The sequence below is a fragment of the Impatiens glandulifera genome, chromosome 6 (assembly GCF_907164915.1).
Source record: "Impatiens glandulifera chromosome 6, dImpGla2.1, whole genome shotgun sequence".
Taxonomy (NCBI): domain Eukaryota; kingdom Viridiplantae; phylum Streptophyta; class Magnoliopsida; order Ericales; family Balsaminaceae; genus Impatiens; species Impatiens glandulifera.
The window spans coordinates 3,549,755-3,573,377 of NC_061867.1; the positions used below are offsets into that span (position 1 = coordinate 3,549,755).

The window sequence follows — 23,623 nt, forward strand, 5'->3', positions numbered from 1 at the left end:
TTTCGTGAAATCGTATAATCGTAAGATCTTAAGAGTCAACTCGAGATTTTAACGGTGTTAGGTGTGACTATGATAACGTTAAAATTAAAAAAAATAATTTTTATATAACTTTAAAAATAAAGTTCCAAAATTGTGAAGAAATGACAGATATTCCAGTTGGCTATTTAAATCTAATTATTATTCGACTAATATATTATTTTAATATTTAAAATGTTCATTTATAAGTTTTCTTGCTATTCTTTTTTATTTGAATATTAATATCTTTTTCAGTTAAGGTTATATTTACTTATTAATTTTTCACACTTCTAACCATCTTCATAAATGTACACTTTCATATCCTATTAATTAATTATTTAAATAATATATTTTTGTTTCAAACAGGACTTATTAGATCTATCCTCGCGTGTAAATAAAACCGTAACATACGCCATGACCACCCATGTGCCCGATCTAACGTTGTATTCTTTGTACTGCTTTCATATATTATTATATTTTTTTGGCTGTTTTATATATTCTTAAGATAATAATTGAAATTATATATAATGTTTTTTCTGTTTTTATTTACATAAAAAATTATATTTTGAATCATTATCAAGTCAATTAAAATTATATTTTTTTATTTAAAATTGTTAGCTAGAGTTTATCTTAAATAATAAAAATTTACTCTAAAAAAATATTAGTGTATATATTATTATTTATTTATTTATATAATTAATATAAAATTAATCTAAAAAATAACTAATAAAAATAAATAATAATTACAAAATTAATTATATAAATTAATTAATTTAAATAAATAATTACAAAAATTGAATTTATAAATATATGGAGGGGCTAAGGTGGTGTCAAGCATGAAATTTTTATTTTTAAACAAATTTTTTAATTTACTTTATTATTTATTTCTCTAACTCACAAAAAAATAAAATAAACAAAAATAAAAAATCTACATTAATCTAAACGTATATTCACTTTATTAGTGTAAAATAGTATTATTCTAAATTAAAAATATTAAGAGTTTATCGGAATGTTATTATAACTTAATTTTATTATAATAATTTTTTAAAAATAATTTAAAATTTTAAATGTTTTGATTATTATATAATTATGAATCCATGTTATTAGGGCAAAAAAATAAAAAATAAAAAAAAACCAACAACGTCTTTGTTATTTGTTAACTTACTTTTAAGAAAATAAAGCAAGATAGAGATTATAAATATAACTTTTTTTTTCTTTAATTTATTATAGTGAATATTCTTACCGAATAATAATAATCTGGAACAGAAAAATATGCATATCAATAAAAAAAAAAAAGGTTTTTAAAATGAATAACAGAAAATTAAATTTAAATATTATAACAGAATGAGAAAACCGCGTTAATATTTTCAATTCCCATTGAAGACGGAATTTTCGAAATCAGATAAAGACGACAATAGTCTTCATCTTCTCTCCAACTATCTCTTTCTCTCTCTATATCTCTCTCTCTCACACACACACATACACGCAGTCTTCAATCTGGCCCCATCGGAGTTTTTACTGTGAAGATCGTCGTCGGCAGCTCTCTATTTATCTTTCTAGGTCAATTTGAGTGTCAATTACGGTAACATTGATTCAACTATATAATTCGCTTTCCAAATCTCTCTCTCTCTCTCTCTCTACTTTATTGACGCATACTCTGTCACGCATATGTTGGCCACTCACTCTCCATTAATAGCACTGTAAAGGACTAGAAATCTCATCTATTGGAGCTATTAGCTCTGGATCGACTTCATATTCGTCATTGCTGAACTTCTACTTCTAGTTTCTGGTAAGATCTATGTTCTTTGATGTGTAGATGTAATTCAAGCTTTATTTGAGTTCTATTTGTGTAATTGATTGTGTATATGTTCTTAAATATTATCCAGATCATGAACTATTTTCACTCAGTTTGTAACAATGTAGTGCTAGAAGTAGAAGAATTATATGTTTAATCTCTTTGCACTTGTCATTGATACCTTGATTCTGTAATTCTTCTCGTCGAACCAAAATCTGCAGATTTGGATCATATTAGATGACTTTTTAAGTTGAATTATATGCATAAGTTAACTAGATTCGTTATATTTCTTAAATCTCATCCACATCATGAGATCTTTGCTCTCAGTTCGTAACAGTGTAGTGCTAGAAGAAAAATATGTTTAATCTCTTTGTACTTGTCATTGATACCTTGATTCTTTGATTCTGTAATTAGGTTCTTCCAGATTTAGATCATATCAGATGACTTTTTAACTTGAATCATATGCATACGTGAACTGAATTAGTAATATTTCTTAAATCTCATCCACATCATTAGATCTTTGCCCTCAGTTCGTAACAATGTAATGCTAGAAGAAACAAACGTTTAATCTCTTTGCATTTGTCATTGATACCTTGATTCTGTAATTAGGTTTTCTTCTCGTAGAACAAGAATCTGCAGATTTAGATCATATCAGATGACTTTTTAACTTGAATCATATGCATAACTTAATGAGATTAGTTATATTTATCAAATCTCATCTACATCATGAGATCTTTGCCCTCGGTTCGTAACAATGCAGTGATAGAAGAAAAATATGTTTAATCTCTTTGTACTTGTCATTAAAATCTTGATACCTTGATTCTGTAATAAGGTTTTCTTCTCGTAGAACAAGAATCTGTAGATTTAGATCATATCAGATGACTTTGTAACTTGAATCATATGCATAAGTTAACGAGTTTCGTAATATTTCTCAAATCTCATCTACATCATGAGATCTTTGCCCTCAGTTCGTAACAATGTAGTGCTAGAAGAAACATATGTTTAATCTCTTAGTACTTGTCATTAAAATCTTGATACCTTGATTCTGTAATTACGTTTTCTTCTCCTCGAACAAAGATCTGCAGAGTTAGATCATATCAGATGACTTTTTAAGTTGAATCATATGCAGAACTTTAACGAGATTCATTATATTTCTTAAATCTCATCCACATCATGAGGTTTTTTCCCTCAGATCGTAACAATGTAGTGTTAGAAGAAACATATGTTTAATCTCTTTGTACTTGTCATTGATATCTTGATACCATGATTCTGTAATTAGGTTTTATTCTCGTTGAACACAGATCTGCAGATTTAGACCATATTAGATGACTTTTTAAGTTGAATCGAATGCATAACTTAACAAGATTCATTATATTTCTCAAATTTTGCCCTCAGTTCGTAACAATGTAGTGCTAGAAGAAACGTATGTTTAAAATCTCTTTGCATTTGTCATTGATATCTTGATACCTTGATTCTGTAATTATGTTTTCTTCTCGTCAAACAAAGATCTGCAGATTTAGACCTTATCAGATGATTTTTTAACTTGAATCATATGCATAACTTAACGAGATTAGTTATATTTCTCAAATCTTATCCCCATCATGAACTCTTTGCACTTGTCAGTGATACATTGATTCTGTAATTAGGTTTTCTTATTGTGGAACAAAAATCTGCAGATTTAGACCATATGATGACTTTTTAACTTGAATCATATGCAGAACTTTCATTATATTTCTAGCATTGATTCAGAATTTTAGTTAATTGTTTCGATTTGTGCTAGTTTTCACTGTCTTAACACTTTCTTTACCTGGAGTTGGTTTGCAGGTTTCTTTTAGGGCCTAAAATGGGTTCTAAGCATAACTTAACGAATAACAGAGGCCGAAGTCCTCTGTCTATATTCGTTGTGCTTTCTCTATGTTGTTTCTTCTACTTTCTTGGATCATGGCAGAATGGTGGATTTGGAAAGCAAGATAGACAAGTCATAGAAATAACAAAGAATCCAGATTGCAACATCATACCACAAGATCTCGATTTCGAACCTCATCATAGCATTCTACACATCGCCGAATCAGCTCAGCCAAAAGCCAAAGTTTTCAAGCCTTGCGATGCTCGATATGCTGATTACACTCCTTGTCAAGAACAGGACCGTGCCATGACATTTCCTCGAGACAATATGATATACAGAGAAAGACATTGTCCAGCCAACGAAGAGAAGTTGAAATGTCTAGTTCCAGCACCAAAAGGATACACAACTCCATTTTCATGGCCAAAAAGTAGAGATTACGTTTATTATGCTAACGTTCCTTACAAAAGTTTGACGGTTGAGAAGGCTGTTCAGAACTGGGTTCAGTTTCAGGGAAACGTGTTCAAGTTCCCCGGAGGTGGGACTATGTTTCCTCAAGGCGCGGATGCGTATATCGATGAACTGGCTTCGGTTATCCCCATTAAGAGCGGTGAAATAAGAACCGCATTAGATACAGGTTGCGGGGTTGCAAGTTGGGGAGCGTATATGTTGAAGAGAAACGTGTTGACAATGTCGTTTGCCCCCAAAGATAACCACGAGGCGCAGGTTCAATTTGCTCTCGAGCGGGGTGTGCCAGCTGTTATTGCTGTATTGGGATCCATAAAACTTCCTTACCCGTCGAGATCTTTCGATATGGCTCAATGCTCTAGGTGTCTCATTCCTTGGGCATCAAATGGTATGTTTTAATTTAAGCAAACTAGTTAAAATGTAAGATAATGTTGTTTAAGTTTCCACGGATAGCTCGATTTTCACTAAAAACACTTTGAATTGTTCGTGTTAGTTTCCTTTAAGGCATAAACGATGGTTTTAAAAAAAATATATATTGTCTAGGAATCTAAGATTTTCTCAAAGATTTTAGAACTAGTCTTTTATTTAGTTAGCTCAAATAACCATTTTTATGAAAAAAAAAACAAATGTGATGATGAAAATTTTTGTTTGCTTTGCAGAAGGAATGTATCTAATGGAAGTTGATCGAGTTCTTCGACCTGGTGGATACTGGGTATTGTCTGGTCCTCCAATCAACTGGAAGACATACTACAAGACGTGGAAACGAACAAAGGAGGACGTTAAGGCCGAGCAGAGCAAAATCGAAGAGTTGGCCGAGTCTCTTTGTTGGGAAAAGAAGTACGAAAAAGGAGACATTGCCATTTGGAGGAAAAAAATAAACGATAAATCATGTACAAGAAAATCCACCAACATTTGTGAATCAAACGATGATGATGTTTGGAACAAGAAGATGGAATCATGCGTAACACCATTGCCCGAAGTTGTCGACGAAGATGAAGTAGCTGGAGGTGAATTGAAGAAGTTTCCAGATAGATTGTACGACGTTCCTCCAAGGATCGCCAAAGAATTAGTAGAAGGAGTAACGGTTGAATCTTACAAAGAGGATAATGAAGTATGGAAGAAACATGTGAAGGAGTATAAAAGGATTAATAGGTTGATTGGTAGTACAAGATATCATAATATTATGGATATGAATGCTGGACTTGGCGGTTTTGCTGCTGCAGTTGATTCCCCGAGACTTTGGGTTATGAATGTCGTGCCGACAGTTACTAAGAACACTTTGGGTGTTATTTATGAAAGAGGTCTTGTTGGCACATATCACGACTGGTACGTTCAATTCTTACCTTCTTTCGTTAGATGACAAAATTCGATTCCCACTAAAAATTTCTTGATTTAAATGTGGAGGAATAGTCCTCCAAAGAATAACCCTCTAGTTTCAATTTTTTTAGACCATAATTTATTTATTAGAGAAGTTCTCCCACTTCACTCAAAGTAAATCCTAATTTCAAATAAATTTTGTTTTTTGAAAACCGGGGATTACACTACCATGAACCCCACTTCACTCAATCAAACTTGAGACCTCTTAACTAAGGATGTCAATGGGGGAGGATCGGGCGGAGAATGTGTTTACCATCCCCGCTCCATTCTACTTAGAGGATGTTTTTTTACTATTATCCTATTCGGTTTCGGGGAATTCCCATTGGACATTGTTATATCAAAAAATAAAACAAACTATTTGATAAAATATTATTATTATGATTTTTTAATATTATATAATATAGGGCAATTCGGACTGAAAACTCCGGGCAAATTATAATTGTCATCCATACTCTTAACCTAACCGTTTTTAACAAGTTGGTATCTAATTTATGTATGCATTTATGAATGATTTGCAGGTGCGAAGGATTCTCAACATATCCAAGAACATATGATCTTATCCATGCTAATGGATTGTTCAGCTTATATGAGAACAAGTAATTAAATTTTTCTTCTTTTTTCTCTCTTTTAATAAAATAATAAGTAACTAACTAACTAACAAATCAAAATAGGTGTGAAATGGAAGACATACTATTGGAAATGGATAGAATACTAAGGCCAGAAGGAACAGTTATATTTAGAGATGAAGTCGACGTGTTAAACAAGGCAAAGAAAATAGCAGAAGGAATGAGATGGGATTTGAAGCTTGTTGATCATGAAGATGGTCCAATGGTTCCTGAAAAGATAATGGTGGCTTATAAGCAATATTGGGTTGCTGGTAATAACACATCTTCTGATTGATTAATTAATTAATTAATTAATTATTGAATGAAAGGCATTTTTATTTTGGGTTATAGTTAAATATTTAGTATAAACAACTTAATTTATGTATCATGGAATTTTTTTATTGAACAAAGTTGAGATTGCCACGTTTTTGTTTACCCTATATGGACAAAAGGGTCCAAAGGGATATCATTATATGTTTAATTATTTACATTATTTATTTGAATGAGAATGTCATTTTTTTAAGATTTTATATGTTAAAGTTACAATCTGATTTGTTATTATTTGGTTTTAATCTACTAGAATTAAAAATATTGTTTTTTATTAAAAACATTTGAAATTGGAGTTTTGACATTATTTTTATTAGTTGAAAATAGTAAAATATTTTGTTTGAAAATTAGAATTTGTCATAACTTCGAATTCTCATTCTAATTTTCTAAATTTAACAATATGTATAATAATATATATTAATAATTTATTTAAATATTTGTATACAAAATTTGGATTTAGAAATATATTAAAATAATGTAGTATTTCTTTATTATCTAGAGCTATCTGGCTCAAATTGGAAACACTTTATTAACAGTTTAAATTATAATTCAAAAAATATTTTTATTATTTTACCTATATTTGATATATCACTTAAGTCATTGATTAAAATATTTTATATTTTAAATTATTATTTTATATTTTAATAATATTAATATTTTTAAAAGTTTTTTACTTAAAAATATCCCAACTTCAAAAATATCTGCAATTATTATGCCCTTCAATATAGATGATTCTAGCCCCCCAGTCATACTTGTGAGCAGATCAAATGGGCCTGCTCTCTACCTACCCTCTTTATCTCTATTAAATTATTTAGGAATTTAAAAATTAATCTTAAAAAAGATGTGATATAAAATATTTATTATAATAAATGAAATAAATTATTTTTTTTTAACTATTTATAAAAAGTTATTTTAATTTATTATTTAAATGATTTGATAAAATGTTATTAGAGTACAGTTAAAATTTTATATTTCACCAAAGATATTATATTTCAAACAATTTTTTTTATATATTTAATTAAAGTAAACTTTTTATATTAAATTATAGCCAGAAAAATTTTAAAAACTAAACTCCAACTACTGACACTAATATTTTAAAAATGAATATAAATTAGATAGAAAGAGAAATGAAAACAATAATTGAAACCAACCGGTCTTTTTGCATTTGACATTAACTACTTTGGCTGTTAGCTTCATGTATTTGAATGGTAGTTGTCTTCCCTCCCTCATTTTATTCCAAAAATAATTAAAAAATATATATATATATATATTATCACCTTTTTAAAGCAAAATTACTAATTAAGCCTCAACTTTATCTTTATATAGTTTCTTAAAATTGCTTTATTTTGATCTTAAAATTAACACAATTACTAAGTAAAAATTATTCAATTTATTTTTGTTTGTACTTTAGATATCTTAAAAAAATTGATAAAATTGCAACTTCAAAATATTTAATTTGTAGTATTTAAAATATAATTTATTAATTGAATTGGTATCCCATTTCTTAAATATTGAATATTTTCATTTCAAATATAATTTTGAATAAGAATCAAAATTTTCTATACTAAAACATATAATATATTACCATTTATTTTGATCAATACTCTAGAGGGTTAAATATTTATTTATCATATTTATTCAAATTTTATTTTCAGTTTTCGAATCGAATTTTAAAATAATTTGAATTCAAATAAGGTTTCGATTTGATTTTTGAATTTGTGTTTCAATTCAAAAATCAAACATAAAATCGAATTCATTTTTATTATTTAGTTTTATTATATATTATATAATTAAATCATTTCAAGCTGGATTCTTCTATTTATTTTGATTTTAATTCGAATAATTGAATTTAGGTTTACAAAATAGTTTAAAAAATTATAAATTTGAAAAATTCGAACTGATGAACACCATAATTTTTGTTTGTTTTATTATTTTTATTAGAGTTTATTAACCGAAGAAAACTAACACGATACTTAACATTCTCTAATTTAGTTTAAAACACTTTCAATGTTAATCAAATATAAGTCAATCCTAAAGGGTTAGATCATTACTATTTAGGAAATATCAAGGGTGTTTAGAATGTTGCAACTTATATGGAAAGACTAGGGTAATTTTATTAACTAATTTTATCTGCCAAATGAAGTCCTAAGGGTAAAATTGTCATATTACAAAAAAGAAAAATCAATTTTCAATCTTTTTTCTCCCAACTAGAAGCTAGCTGGCGAGAAGAGATAATCACAGAAGAAGAGAAGAAGAAAAAAAAAAACAAAGACCCTTTTTCTTTCTTGCCCATGTCTCTTTCCTTAGTGAAGAAACACTCTGTCTTGCATCTGTGAGGAAATTTGAGATCATTTCTTTCTTCCCAGCTGAGTAAGTTCTTGTTTTAGCCTGAAAATGGCCATATTGATGTAACCCATAAAGCGTTTCTATTGATTCCCCTCCACCGTTTCAATTGAAGAATTTGCAAACATGGAATTTTAAGTATTTGTTTTGTGTGTGTGTGTGTAATGATGGATCTTATTGGAAATTTAATCCTCTGGTTTTGTTAGATTCTACTATGAATTGGTAAAGATTGTTTGTAATTTCAATGGAAACAGTTAGAGAAGATAAATTCCTTGTTGGGTTTATGAATAAATGAAGTTTAACAGATTACAACTCAATCTTATATAAATTTGCATGTTTTTGATGAAACAGAAGAGGATAATCTGTCGGTTTGTGAAGGATGGCTTGTAAGGGTTGTTTGGAATGCTTATTAAAACTACTGAATTTTATACTCACTCTTTTGGGTCTAGCTATGGTGGGTTATGGGATCTACTTGTTTGTTATCTACAACAAGTCAACATCATCATCATCTTCTAATGATTCAATCTCAGAAGCAATTTCAAGCAATGATATGATGATTTCTAGTCGACCAATGCTCATTGGATTGTCTTTGTCAAGCAGTTTTATTGATAACATACCGAAAGCTTGGTAAAATTACCCCACTTAAACTGAATTGTTTGGAGATCATGTTTGATTTTTTCATGTTGGTGTTGCAGGTTCATATGTGTATTTGTCGGTGTAGGGTTCGTTCTATTTGTAGTATCTTGTTTCGGTTGTATTGGAGCTACAACAAGGAACCGATGTTGTCTAACAAGTGTATCCTAAATTTTAAAGTTCTTAGTTAGTTATATGTTTTGTTAATAATATGTATGTGGAAAATTCTTGTAAAATTCCTTGATTCAAGAGACAGTATGCAGTTCTGGTTATCTTGCTTATCTTGATTCAACTAGGATGTGCAGCTTTCATATTCTTCGATAAGAGCTGGATCGATGTAAGTATTGTTCTTAAGACATTACTACTAGTTATTACTATTAGTTGATTAGTTCTTTACATTTTAACATACATTGTCTTTTATTTGTTTACTCAGGAAATACCAACTGATAATACTGGAGATTTTGATATGATTTATGACTTTCTAGATGAGAATTGGGATATTATTAAGTGGGTTGCTCTCGGTTTTGTTATTTTTGAGGTAACTATCGAGTTACGATTCATGTTTTCTATTACAACATTTCATTTTTATGACCCTTTGTTCATTAGTGTGATTGATTGATTGATTGTAGGCTGTTCTTTTTGTATTGGCGCTTATAGTAAGAGCTACGAATAAACCAGTTGAGTATGATAGTGACGAAGAATATATTGGTGGGGAAAGACAACAACAAAACCGACAGCCATTGATTAACAGGCAGCCAGCTCCTCCGGCCACTGGAGTACTTGTTAATACTGCTAGCAGAAATGATGCTTGGAGTACACGAATGAGAGAAAAGGTAACCGACTAACTAAATAACTGACATATTCATTGCAGTTCATGTTGTAAGTCACTAAGATTACATATTCAATTTTCACTAATGTTAATAATAAGTAAGAACATTCCTAATCTCTCATTTTGATTCAATTTGTTCTTTGATGGAATCGAAAACTTGAGTTTTTGGTCTCTTATGTAAGACTTTTTACATCTAGAATGAATTGAATGCAAAATAGTGTTTAATTCTAAGTGGTTAAGGATTATCTAACTGTTTTTTTATTTGATTTTGATGGGAAAACAGTATGGTTTGGATACTTCTGAATTCACATACAATCCGGCTGATCCAACCAGGACACAAGCAGCTGAAGGAACGCAGGCGCAGACGGAGGAAAAGCGGTGCTGCGCGATTATGTAACTGGCGTTTAAATTTGGTATTGGTTTGGTTTATTCATTGAATGGTGTTTTGTGAGAAACCGAGAGTTTCATGTTTTTTGTTGTACAAAACACAATTGAGTTTTTTTTTTATTGCAACTTATTTGTTTTAGCTTAATCAAGCTTGTGTTCTTTCAATGGATCATAATATTCTTAGAGGAATTATAACTGAACAAAGTTATAAACATTAAATAATAAACAGTCCATAATATCTAAAGAGTAAAGGTGGTCAAATCAATTAGAACTTCCATTCATGAAATGTAAAAAAATAGAGATTTTACTTATGGCATATATATTAGCATGTGTGATTGATTTTCACTTTAGAATATTTGAATCTTAATTATGTTTATATAGTCTTTATTTTATATAAGAGATTAATTTTAATTAATTCAAATAAATATTTACATATTAAAAAATAATTTATAAATAATATAAAATAACATGTATAAAACCAAAATAATTAAATGATAATTTAAATTATAAATATTACACGTTTTTTTATGGTAACTTTATAGATATAAACGTTTGAGTTTTATAATTAAATTAAAATAAACCGAATAAATCAATAAAATAGTGTTAGAAAAATCTCTACTATATCAATAAAAATTGTCAAATTGTCTTTAAGTTGGTAAGCAAAGTCCCAAAAAAATCATGTTAAGTGATAACTAATCCTTAGGCTAGCTAGGCTGCCTAGGGACGCCACACTATATAAAAATAAATTCTCGAAAATGGGAGTAGAATGAAACGGGATGATAAACATATTTTTCACTCTTTGTCATCTCTCACATCATCTATCGAGCACCCTAAAAAAAATCATCAACCTATAACGGTCAAATACCCTAAAAAAAATCATCAGCCTATAACGGTCAAATAGTCAAAATTTGGAAAAATATTCATAAGAGAAAAGCCAATGGAAGGAATAAAGAAGAAAAAAAAATCATCTTTTGAAGAGCTAATTTTAAGGGAAGATAGTTGACTTTTTATATGTTAAATATGATCATTTATCATAACATTAAGCAAAAGTCAAGTCCCAATTTGTAGGTGAGTTATGGTATCTGTCAATTTCTTAATTTTATTGCTTAACTAAATTTCTCAATATTTGAATTCAAACTTAGACAATGTCATCAAATTTATTTTCATCAAATAATATTATTTTGTTTATTATAAATTTATAGAGAGTTCAATAACATTAATGACTTAACTATTTTAATTTTTATAAATTACATTTTTATCATATAAATTATAGTAAAATATTTATTTGTCTATTGACAAACTTCCGTAGGTAAAAACATGAATAAAAACAATTTTTAATCTAAAATGTATATACATCATTTATAATATATTTGTAAATTAGATTTAGTTAACAATTAATTTAAATTTATTTATTTATAATGTGAATACAAGAATAATATTTGTATCCACTATTAAAAAAAATGAATTTTTTCAAGAATGAAAAATCATGGGGCCGTTTTCATATTTTCCTTTCTCTTATCTTTTGACACTTGAATTGTGGTCCTTGGATTTTTCTACATTTCACGGCTAAATTGACATATTCCTCTTATAATTTGTCAACTTTTATTTGAGAACGGTTTTTTTTATTAATGATTTCGTAACAATAATACTTTTTTTTTTTTTGCCAAATTACGATATAGAGCTCGAACTTGGAGCGTTTCTTTTTTTATCAAATAAGACTTGAATTTTGAGTTAAGTCATTTGATAGTTCGAGCCTCAAATGGCTCAACTCAAAGTTCGAGCTATAAATCGTAATTGAACATACTTTTGTTAGATATTTTTTTTTCCATTTAAGTTATGTAAGATTATGTAGAAAAGAATTGATAGAACTTCCATGTTCTATTAAATATGATTATTTGTGAGTAACTTAGATCCTAATAAAAAAAATATATTTTTTATTTTGTAAAAGTTTAGTTGTAGTCAACCAAATATTTCTTAATTGATGAGTTTTATTGAAGGTATATGATAGACTCAGAATATATAATTTTTATGATAAAAATGTTACATAATCTCTCATTTCTTAGAATATTTCAATTTAGTTCATTACTCTCACCCGAACAAGTCAGTCTCTACTTTGAAGCTTGTTTTATCTATACATTTTTAGTTTTAGTTTTTAAGCCACCCAAATAAATTTCAAGTCTGCACAAACTCTAATTAATTATTGATTTAAGAGAGGGCATTTACTATAATTGATAGGTTGATCCTAGTTATCTTATATGATATTTTTGTTTTATTTCGGTAAAATTGAGTAACTCTACTTAATACCTTGAAATGTTTTAATGATAGAAAATGAAACACTATTTATTAAAAATTTCAAACATAATTCACTTAGTAACTTAATTGATAAAAGTTTATTTAAATTATTAAAATCTCAAATTCAATTTCACTAATAATATGATCATTTAAAGTAAAAAACAATTTATATAACCAAAATAACTAGTTAATAAAGAAGATAAAAAAAAATATCACAATAATATATATATATATATATATATATATTAAAATGATCATTATATTATAAAATGATAAATATTGTATAATCACAATAATAATAAAAAAATAATTAAAAATACAAACACGGAACACATTGTTCAATAAGTTGTTGAGATTGTACGTTCTCAAGAAGTTAAGTGTCATAATAATATAATTATAAATATACACATAGTATAAAAGTTCGACAATTTTTATACAATCAGATAATTCATTAAAATATAATCGATAACTCACTTATGTAAGTATCATTCAAAAATCACAATAACAATAAAAAAAAAGTAAAATAATAAGTGAGTCGTCGAAATATTAAATTTTTGAATAAATTGAAAATTTAATAAAATATATAAATTTTTATCCACTCATGAAAGGATAAACTTTTTGTTGTTAATATTATTTTAATCCACTCTTATTTTTTATTTTTATATATATGTCCAATTTGAAAAGAGGAAAGAAAAATGTTGAACCTTTTTATTGAAATCTCCGCACTCTTATTCGGCTCTTATTGAACCGTTTTCATTTGGAAATACTTGATACCCTTAATTTGAAATCCATCTAAAATTCTAAATACAAAATAAATTTATTTATAATTCATATTTTGTAATAAAAAGTGTTTTCAAATAATCCATTAATACATCATTATGACCTATCTAATTTGTCACCACTCTTAAATCAACCACCTTCCACCCCTTATAAAAAGAAAAAAAAAGCTTGATCCATAAAAATTACACAGAGCATCAATGGAGAATCAAACTGAATCAACAAACAAAAGAACCTTCGGAGGTTCTCTTCCCGTTGAAAATGTCCAACAACTCTTCTCCAAAAACTCCAAACAAGTCCCAACTCGTTACCTCCGACCAGAACTCACCACCGACAATATCTGGTCCAAAACCTCTCTTCAAGTTCCAATAATCGACATGTCCAAACTCTCCACCGACAAAGAATCAACCCATCTTCATATTGCATGCAAAGACTGGGGCTTTTTCCAATTAATCAACCACGGAATATCACAATCAATCGATGAAATGAAATCATCATCAAAAGATTTCTTCAATCTACCATTAGAGAATAAACTACTATCCGGTCAAATCCCAGGTTCAATCGAAGGATATGGGCAAGCATTTGTATTATCAGAGGATCAAAAACTAGATTGGGGTGATATGTTGTTTTTGATTTCATTGCCGGAGAAGATTAGAAAGATGAGATTTTGGCCGGAGAATCTTAGGGATGCTATTGAGCGGTATTCCGGCGAGGTTAGTGGTATTGCGATGAGATTGATTGAGAAGATGGGAGAGAATCTTGGAGTGGATTTGATGGGTTTGTTTGAAGATGGTGTGCAGGGGATAAGGATTAATTATTATCCGCCGTGTATTGAGGCGGAGAGAGTGGTAGGGCTGACGTCACATTCCGATGCGACGGCGTTGACTTTGTTGAGTCAGGTGAATGATGTTGAAGGTTTGCAGATTATGAAAGATGGTAAATGGTTGCCGGTTTGTCCTATTGATGGGGCTATTATTGTCAATATTGGTGACATTTTTGAGGTATTTTTATTGTTTTTAAATTAACTTTTTTAATGCTTACAAATTCAAATTCAAATGGGTTTTAAGAAAAATATTTATATTAAATTTAATTTATATAAAACAATGTTTTTTTATGTTTAATTATCTAAATTTCAACCAAGAGATTGACTAAAAAATTTAAGAGAATTTAGTACTCATAATTGTGGATGGTTGAAATTCGATACATATAGTTAGAGCATCCCCATCGGTAGGTACAAATCTGATGTGGACAAAATTTGTACCTGGGTACACTAATGGGAAAATGGGTACAAATTAGGAGAGAGAAAATTGAGTAGCAAAGTTTTGCTACTGGGTACAAATGAGAAAAAGTCAAAAAAAGTGGTCCCCACCCCCACTTTTTTATAAAAAAAAAATAAACATTTAAATTTTTTAAAAAATAAACCGTTTTATTTAATTTTTTATTTAACAAAATATGATTTAGTAGTCTATTTTTTTCAAGTATTATTGTGATGATAATTTCTTAAATTATTTTTAAAAATTATTGATTTTTTTCAATTTTTTAATATAATTTATAAATATTAGTTTTATTAATTTAAACAAATTAATATAATAAAAAATAAAACAAGATTACTTGAATTATTGAATTAAAAAATATTGCATGAATTAGGTGATGTGGATTGTGGGACCATAATTGTACTTGAGATGGTTGGGGAATAGAGGTATAAATTGAGAGGTATAATTTATTTGTGATGTGGCTGCTGATGTGGCACATATTTGTACCTATGTATGGGTACAAGGATGGGGATGCTCTTAGGGCCCGAGATTGACTAACTCGATTATTTACTTATAAATTTGGCTCGACTAGAACTAGAACACTTGAACCAAAATTAATATTTCAAATATTTGTAAAGAATAAAAAAATATTTTAAATTTTAGGTTTTAATATTAAAAAATAATATTTATTATCAAAGTTAGAAAAGTTCGACAAACCATCGAACAAGCATAATATGTGTTCGATCACGACTCGAATATTAAACGAGTCGGTTCGAAGTCGAACTTTTTAAATAGTGTCTCGTGAGAAACTTGACTTATTACAGTAATGATATGAATATAATATTTTATTTATTGATTTATAAATATTAAGTTAGGGACCGTTTAAGAATAAACATTGTCTTTCATAACTTTAAAATAAAAATGTCAAATTGTTAAGTTGGAAAGATAAGTCTCAAATCTAATAAGAACTTCAATTTGACAATTTAAAATTTTATTAATATAGATAGGTAAGTATAAATGTTTGAATCATATATTCTTAACAAAAACAAAGTTTACAAATAATTTTATAAATTTTGTTTTCCTATGAATCATTTTCAACTAAATAAGTTAAAATTTATCATATAAAGATGATTAAAAGATAATATGACAATGAACAATTTTAAACTAGTTTGTTTTATTAGAACTTTTGTATATTTAAATTATTTATAATTTCAAATAAATATCATTTTTTAATACTTTTAATAAATATCATATCTCTTCTTCAATAAATACATTTTTTAATCATTTAAGAATATATATTAATACTTTTAAATTTTTCTAAAGAAATAACTTTACTATATATACTTTGATATTGTTTGATTTTATAAAATTTAAAATCATACTTTGATATTTTTAGTTATAAATGGTATCTTCTTCCCTGAAAATTGAAAAAAAAAATAATTGAGTTTTCAAATAAGGTGAATAGTTTTGTGAAATGGCAGATAATGAGCAATGGAGAATACAAAAGCATTGAGCACAGAGTAATGGTGAATCCAGAAAAGGAGAGGCTGTCCATTGCTGCTTTCAATGGTCCAAACATGAAGTGTACAATCAGACCTTTCCCTGAATTAACCAAAGAAAATGGAACAAAATACAAAACACTGAGCTATGATGATTTTACTCGATTGGTTGTGAACCGAAAACTCAATGGTAAGAGCTTGCTGGATCAGATAAGAATCGAGAAACAGAACGAGCAAAATACATGAATGATCATTTGATTATGTAGATCTCATTGTAACCCTATATCATAGAAAATACATATCTATATCAATAAAAGTCACTTTAGCAGAAGATATTTGAAGTAAAAAAAACATGCAACAAAAAAAAGAGTAACAAGAAGTGGCATCAGATCTCCAAGGTGATTTGACATCAATGATATATCAGTTGCAAACTACCCATTTGTTAAAAAGATTCATCATTTGCCATCAAATACACCTAAACAAGTACATAGAACTGGAAAATGTTCAATTAAGATAAGAAAAACTTGAATGTAATGAAAGCAGAAGCGATCAGGATTTCACTATTGACATCACATAAAAATCAGGGGATTGACAGACTAATGAATTTCTATCACCTCACTTCTGCTTCTAATCACCAAAAATCATAGAATTATAAGAATACTGGTTCAACAAAGTAAATGAGTTAGATCTAGATAAGAACTTAACAGAAAGATAGATATTTAAGGCTCAAATGAGAATTCATACAAAATGGATGTAAAAGAAAACAAAGAACAAAATGTAACAAGAATGTATCAGAAAATTACCCATTTGTTAAAAGATTGATCATTTGCCATCAGATATGTATACATTTACAAGTACATGGAATTAGAAAATCTAAAATTACGATAAGAAAATCTCATTTGGATTAGAGCAGAAGATTTCAGAACCTGTCACAATTCCTAAAATTCTCGACTTCTACAAAGCTAATTACACTACAAACAAAGAATGGGGGGTAATAGCATTTGGATTAGTGACTTAAATAATAGTTAATTTTTCAGTGAAATTATAAGCAAGATTAGTACAAGATATATGAGACGCAAAATGACAGTTCATTAAAAAATTATCATTGCTACAAGCCTCTAGAACACAAAGAGATCATCATTGCTACAAACCACTTAAAGTTGTTTGATCGAATAACCTAGGAAAAATGATTGATTAATATTTAAAGATGAATTGAGAATTTCAATTAAAATGAAAATAAAATCAAACAAAAAGGGAACAACAAACCATTAGTTCTACAAGAGGATTACAATGATAATTTGATCCGCGATTTTCGAACCAAATTATCCTGTTAAGGTCATTTTTCTTCGATTTGACTGATAGTTGATTGGAATTGGAATGATATTTTTAACTTCGCCCCAATTTTATATCGATTTTGCTCCGAACACTTAAATATATAACGTGATCAATATATTTATTTATTCTTATATTTTATAAGAGTTTCAAATTTATTTCTCCATAATAATATAAATTTACAACAAAAAGTTGAATATATCACTAACTTCCTTAAAATTTTGAATTCGAATCCATTAAACGACAAATTTTACTAACCCGCGAAGATTAGTTACACTCAAAAGATAAGCGAAACCAAATGGGTTGAGAATGGTAAAAGATTCTGACCCATTAATCTTATATTTATAATTATTAAAGACATTAAAATATTAAATTTATAAAAAGAGCACAAAAATGAGAAAACATCTTAACTTACCACTCTATATATCATTAAAAATACAAAATTTAAGAATGAAAATTTATTATCAAAGAATAAATGTTTTCAATCAATTCTCAAATCAATCTTCTTCAAAATTTTAATGGCTCAATGAAATAAAATTTTCAATTCACTCTTTTATTTCTCATTATTTCATATTCAATAAAAATTGGGTAATTTCAAGAGAAATACTTCTCTTTTTCCTTTTTTTTCTAATTGTGAAGAATTTTGTTTTTTTCTCTTCTATAGAAGAAATTGAGGAATGAATTGGAAGAGCTTCCAAGTTGAATTAATTAATTCCTAACATAAACATAATTAAAAAAAAAGAAATAGAAAATGATTTACTCCCCCAAAGAACAAAAAAAAGAAAGAACCAAACCTCCTACAAAAATTTCTTTTTCAAACAATTTTTACAATTTTTCGCTCTTGTGCGACTTGTTTTGCGCACCAAAACAATCAGCCCACTCCGAGGTTCACTTCTCACACAAAAATGAACGACTCACTCAACAAACACCCAAATCCCACAATAATAAATCAAACATACGGCAAAGAGAAAACACACAACTTCAAAAAACAATATCAAACAAAATTCTTCTCAATAGAGTTACAAAAGGTCTCTTCAATGCAGATAATGAGCAATGGAGAATACAAAAGCATTGAGCACAGAGAAACGGTCAAAATATCAAGTGTACAATCATTCCTTTCCCTAAATTAGCCGAAGAAAATGGAAGCAAGTAGAAAACACTGAACTATGATGATTTCATTCGATTGGTTGTGAACTGAAAACTCGATGATTTCATTCGATTGGCTAGATCAGATTAGAATCAATAAACAGAACAAGCAAGATACATAAATGATAATATTATTATGAGCAGATCTCATTGTATCCCTATATCATAGAAATACATTCATTTATGTATCAATAAAAGTCACTCGCAGTAAAAGATATTTAAAAAAGGTAACTAAAAGTGGCATCAGTTCTCCAAGGTGATTTAACATCAATTTTATTTCAGTCGCAAATTACCCATTTGATAAAAAGATTCATCATTTGCCATCAAATGTATCTGATTAACATACCTTAACAACTACATACAGTTTGAAAATCTAAATTAAGATGGAAAATTCTTGAAAATAAAGAGAACATAAGTTATCAGTAAATTAAGTGATCAAATAACAACATCAGTTCTCCAAGGTGATTTAACATCAATGGTTTATCAGTCACAAATAACCCATTTGCCAATCACACCTAATGTAAATATACAAGTAAATATAATTTGAAAATAAGAAAATATTGAGAATAATAAATTCAGAAGCAATCAGAACCTGTCGAGATTCACTTTTAACATCACTTAAAAAATCAGTGAATAATGAATTTTATCATCACCCCGCTTCTGCTTCTATTCAACAAAAATCATAGAATTCTAAGTACACTGGTTAAACATAGTAAATGAGATTAAAATTTTAAGAACTTCACAAAACTAAAGATATTTTAAGATTCAAATGAGATTTGTTTCAAAATGGTAACAAAGATGGCATCAGTTCTCCAAGGTGATTTAACATCAAATGTATCAGTCGCAAATTACCCATTTGTTAACAAGATTCATCATTTGCCATCAATCATTTAAGTAAAAAACATATACAGAGATATACAATTGAAAAAGGAAAAAAAGCTCACTTAGACGTATGTACTTGTACAACTAGCTCACTTAGACGTATGTACTAATAAAAGTTCATTTAAACGTACGTACTATCAAAAATTGGCTCATTTAGCCTCTTTTAGTAACCATGGTTAACTTTTATTTTTAAATTTAAAATATTTATTAATTAAATATTAATATATTTTCTCTCTCTTCCCTTTTCATTTATTATTTCATTTATTACTAATACCCTCTATTTTTATTTTTATTTCTAATTTTTTATTATTTCTATATAAGTATTTATGATTGATTATTTTAATTTTATTTTATATATATATATATATATGAGCATTCATCATTAATTATTTGAACTCTATATTTTTTCTTCTTTTTTATATATTTTTTTATATTCACATTAATTATTAATTATTTTAAAATTGTTTGATCCAAATAATCTATATATATATAATGATGCTTAATTTTTAAAGTGTCCGGATTGGCGGGTCGAGAGCTGTGGTTAATTTGGATACTTGGGTCGGATTGTGGGTTGACCCGTTTTTAAATTTAAAACGGTTAAAAATAAAATTAAAAATGCTAGAGGTATGTTTCGAACTTGCAACCTAACAAAACAAGTACAACTCTTTAACCAACTAGGCTACAAAGACTTTATATTTTAAATTCAACACCAAATTTGATAAACGCGGGACGTTTTAATATTAATATAAGTTCAACTTTTTAACTAACTAATCTATATATATATATATATAATGATGCTTAATTTTTAAAGTGTCCGGATTGGCGGGTCGAGAGCTGTGGTTAATTTGGATACTTGGGTCGGATTGTGGGTTGACCCGTTTTTAAATTTAAAACGGTTAAAAATAAAATTAAAAATGCTAGAGGTATGTTTCGAACTTGCAACCTAACAAAACAAGTACAACTCTTTAACCAACTAGGCTACAAAGACTTTATATTTTAAATTCAACACCAAATTTGATAAACGCGGGACGTTTTAATATTAATATAAGTTCAACTTTTTAACTAACTAATCTATATATATATAATGATGCTTAATTTTTAAAGTGTCCGGATTGGCGGGTCGAGAGCTGTGGTTAATTTGGATACTTGGGTCGGATTGTGGGTTGACCCGTTTTTAAATTTAAAACGGTTAAAAATAAAATTAAAAATGCTAGAGGTATGTTTCGAACTTGCAACCTAACAAAACAAGTACAACTCTTTAACCAACTAGGCTACAAAGACTTTATATTTTAAATTCAACACCAAATTTGATAAACGCGGGACGTTTTAATATTAATATAAGTTCAACTTTTTAACTAACTAATCTATATATATATAATGATGCTTAATTTTTAAAGTGTCCGGATTGGCGGGTCGAGAGCTGTGGTTAATTTGGATACTTGGGTCGGATTGTGGGTTGACCCGTTTTTAAATTTAAAACGGTTAAAAATAAAATTAAAAATGCTAGAGGTATGTTTCGAACTTGCAACCTAACAAAACAAGTACAACTCTTTAACCAACTAGGCTACAAAGACTTTATATTTTAAATTCAACACCAAATTTGATAAACGCGGGACGTTTTAATATTAATATAAGTTCAACTTTTTAACTAACTAATCTATATATATATATATAATGATGCTTAATTTTTAAAGTGTCCGGATTGGCGGGTCGAGAGCTGTGGTTAATTTGGATACTTGGGTCGGATTGTGGGTTGACCCGTTTTTAAATTTAAAACGGTTAAAAATAAAATTAAAAATGCTAGAGGTATGTTTCGAACTTGCAACCTAACAAAACAAGTACAACTCTTTAACCAACTAGGCTACAAAGACTTTATATTTTAAATTCAACACCAAATTTGATAAACGCGGGACGTTTTAATATTAATATAAGTTCAACTTTTTAACTAACTAATCTATATATATATAATGATGCTTAATTTTTAAAGTGTCCGGATTGGCGGGTCGAGAGCTGTGGTTAATTTAGATACTTGGGTCGGATTGTGGGTTGACCCGTTTTTAAATTTAAAACGGTTAAAAATAAAATTAAAAATGCTAGAGGTATGTTTCGAACTTGCAACCTAACAAAACAAGTACAACTCTTTAACCAACTAGGCTACAAAGACTTTATATTTTAAATTCAACACCAAATTTGATAAACGCGGGACGTTTTAATATTAATATAAGTTCAACTTTTTAACTAACTAATCTATATATATATATATAATGATGCTTAATTTTTAAAGTGTCCGGATTGGCGGGTCGAGAGCTGTGGTTAATTTGGATACTTGGGTCGGATTGTGGGTTGACCCGTTTTTAAATTTAAAACGGTTAAAAATAAAATTAAAAATGCTAGAGGTATGTTTCGAACTTACAACCTAACAAAACAAGTACAACTCTTTAACCAACTAGGCTACAAAGACTTTATATTTTAAATTCAACACCAAATTTGATAAACGCGGGACGTTTTAATATTAATATAAGTTTAATTTTTTAACTAACTAATCTATATAGGTGTTGAGTAAATGGATACTTGGGTCGAATTGTGGGTTGACCCACCCATAAACTTAAAACGGTTAAAAAAAAATAAAAAATGTTATCCGTAATTTTTTTTCACGGTTTTATATTAATATTACTCGTGCAAATGCACGGGCTAAATGCTAGTTGAATATAACAATGAAAATTTTTTCAACAATAAAAATCCTTAAACACAAAAATAAATTAATTAATAATTAAGAATTGAATAATAATAAAAACTTATTCAACACCAAAAGAGTAATAATCAAATATTAGACAAAACAATTCTTTTACTACTAATATAAGTCGTGAATAAAAATTAAATAAAAAATTATTAATTTCATTTTTATTTGTATTAAACTAAATAAGAAAAAAACTCTTTTTTATTTTTATTATATTAAATTAAATAAGAAAAAACCCTTCACAAACAAAATTACAGGAAAACATAAAATTCAAAAATAAATTGTTAAATTGTTTTTAAAAAATAAGAATTTAAAAAATATAAGAAATAAAAATTAATAAAACAAAAAATGAAATATAAAAGAGAAATTAATATTAAAATAAAAAAAAAATTAAGAATAAAATAAATTATTTAATGAAAAAGAAAGAGAGAGAAAATATATTAATATTTAATTAATAAATATATAAATTTAAAAATAAAAGTTAACCATCGTTATTAAAAGAGGCTAAATGAACCAATTTTTGATAGTACATATGTTTAAATGACCTTTTATTAGTACATACGTCTAAGTGAGCTAGTTGTACAAGTACATACGTCTAATTGAGCTTTTTTCCATTGAAAAATCTACAATTAAAATAAGAATATCTTGTGTTATGAGAGAATAAGATATCAGAACATGTATGAATTTCACATCACCACCCATACCCTAAAATTCTTACTTTATCTAAAGCTAAACCTGCAAAGCAAATTATACTATAATACAACTAAAGAACATTGAAATCAGTGAATGAGAGCACTTTTAACATCACTTATTAAAATCAGTGAATAATGAATATTATCGTCACCTTGCTTTCACTTTTCTCATCTTCACAAACACTAAAATTCACAATTCAATAGAAACACTAAAGCACAACTAACTATAAAGAAAAAGAAAAGAAATGACATTAGTTTGCTCAGAACTTCTTAGAGGGATGTGTTTTCCATCAGAGAAAAATTGCTACAAACCACATAAAGTAATCATCAAAAGGGCTCTAGGATTAACAAAGAGATCATCATGGCTACAAACCACATAAAATAAAAGATG

General features: G+C 27.9%; 3 protein-coding genes, 4 non-coding genes and 1 pseudogene across 8 annotated transcripts; 3 read left to right on the forward strand and 5 right to left on the reverse strand.

Moving 5' to 3' along the window:
- Positions 1–1,519: 1,519 nt before the first annotated feature.
- On the forward strand, positions 1,520–6,621 carry LOC124944049 (probable methyltransferase PMT14). 2 transcript variants are annotated; one of them, XM_047484504.1, is made up of 5 exons: positions 1,520–1,804; positions 3,624–4,509; positions 4,781–5,447; positions 6,017–6,094; positions 6,170–6,621. In XM_047484504.1, the coding sequence occupies exons 2-5, from the start codon at positions 3,654–3,656 to the stop codon at positions 6,396–6,398; spliced, it is 1,830 nt and encodes a 609-aa protein (XP_047340460.1). In that variant the 5' UTR covers positions 1,520–1,804; positions 3,624–3,653; the 3' UTR covers positions 6,399–6,621. The 2 variants fall into 2 exon arrangements, with proteins under 2 accessions (XP_047340460.1, XP_047340458.1); XM_047484502.1 differs by having other exon boundaries at positions 1,521–1,804; positions 3,635–4,509.
- Positions 6,622–8,658: 2,037 nt separating this feature from the next.
- LOC124944050 (tobamovirus multiplication protein 2A-like) lies at positions 8,659–10,767 on the forward strand. Its single transcript, XM_047484505.1, has 7 exons — positions 8,659–8,800; positions 9,125–9,400; positions 9,469–9,568; positions 9,663–9,743; positions 9,840–9,944; positions 10,036–10,239; positions 10,519–10,767. The coding sequence occupies exons 2-7, from the start codon at positions 9,153–9,155 to the stop codon at positions 10,630–10,632; spliced, it is 852 nt and encodes a 283-aa protein (XP_047340461.1). The 5' UTR covers positions 8,659–8,800; positions 9,125–9,152; the 3' UTR covers positions 10,633–10,767.
- A 3,109-nt stretch (positions 10,768–13,876) lies between these two features.
- On the forward strand, positions 13,877–16,700 carry LOC124942652 (S-norcoclaurine synthase 1-like). Its single transcript, XM_047483198.1, has 2 exons — positions 13,877–14,692; positions 16,426–16,700. The coding sequence occupies exons 1-2, from the start codon at positions 13,892–13,894 to the stop codon at positions 16,687–16,689; spliced, it is 1,065 nt and encodes a 354-aa protein (XP_047339154.1). The 5' UTR covers positions 13,877–13,891; the 3' UTR covers positions 16,690–16,700.
- Positions 16,701–16,820: 120 nt separating this feature from the next.
- On the reverse strand, positions 16,821–16,911 carry LOC124944160. The gene has a single exon (XR_007099820.1). It is a non-coding gene; the product is annotated as a small nucleolar RNA Z101 (small nucleolar RNA).
- A 67-nt stretch (positions 16,912–16,978) lies between these two features.
- LOC124944179 lies at positions 16,979–17,062 on the reverse strand. Its single transcript, XR_007099828.1, has one exon. It is a non-coding gene; the product is annotated as a small nucleolar RNA snoR14 (small nucleolar RNA).
- Positions 17,063–19,156: 2,094 nt separating this feature from the next.
- Positions 19,157–19,247, reverse strand: LOC124944156. The gene has a single exon (XR_007099817.1). It is a non-coding gene; the product is annotated as a small nucleolar RNA Z101 (small nucleolar RNA).
- A 255-nt stretch (positions 19,248–19,502) lies between these two features.
- Positions 19,503–19,579, reverse strand: LOC124944176 (annotated as a pseudogene).
- A 138-nt stretch (positions 19,580–19,717) lies between these two features.
- LOC124944152 lies at positions 19,718–19,806 on the reverse strand. The gene has a single exon (XR_007099813.1). It is a non-coding gene; the product is annotated as a small nucleolar RNA Z101 (small nucleolar RNA).
- Positions 19,807–23,623: the final 3,817 nt, after the last annotated feature.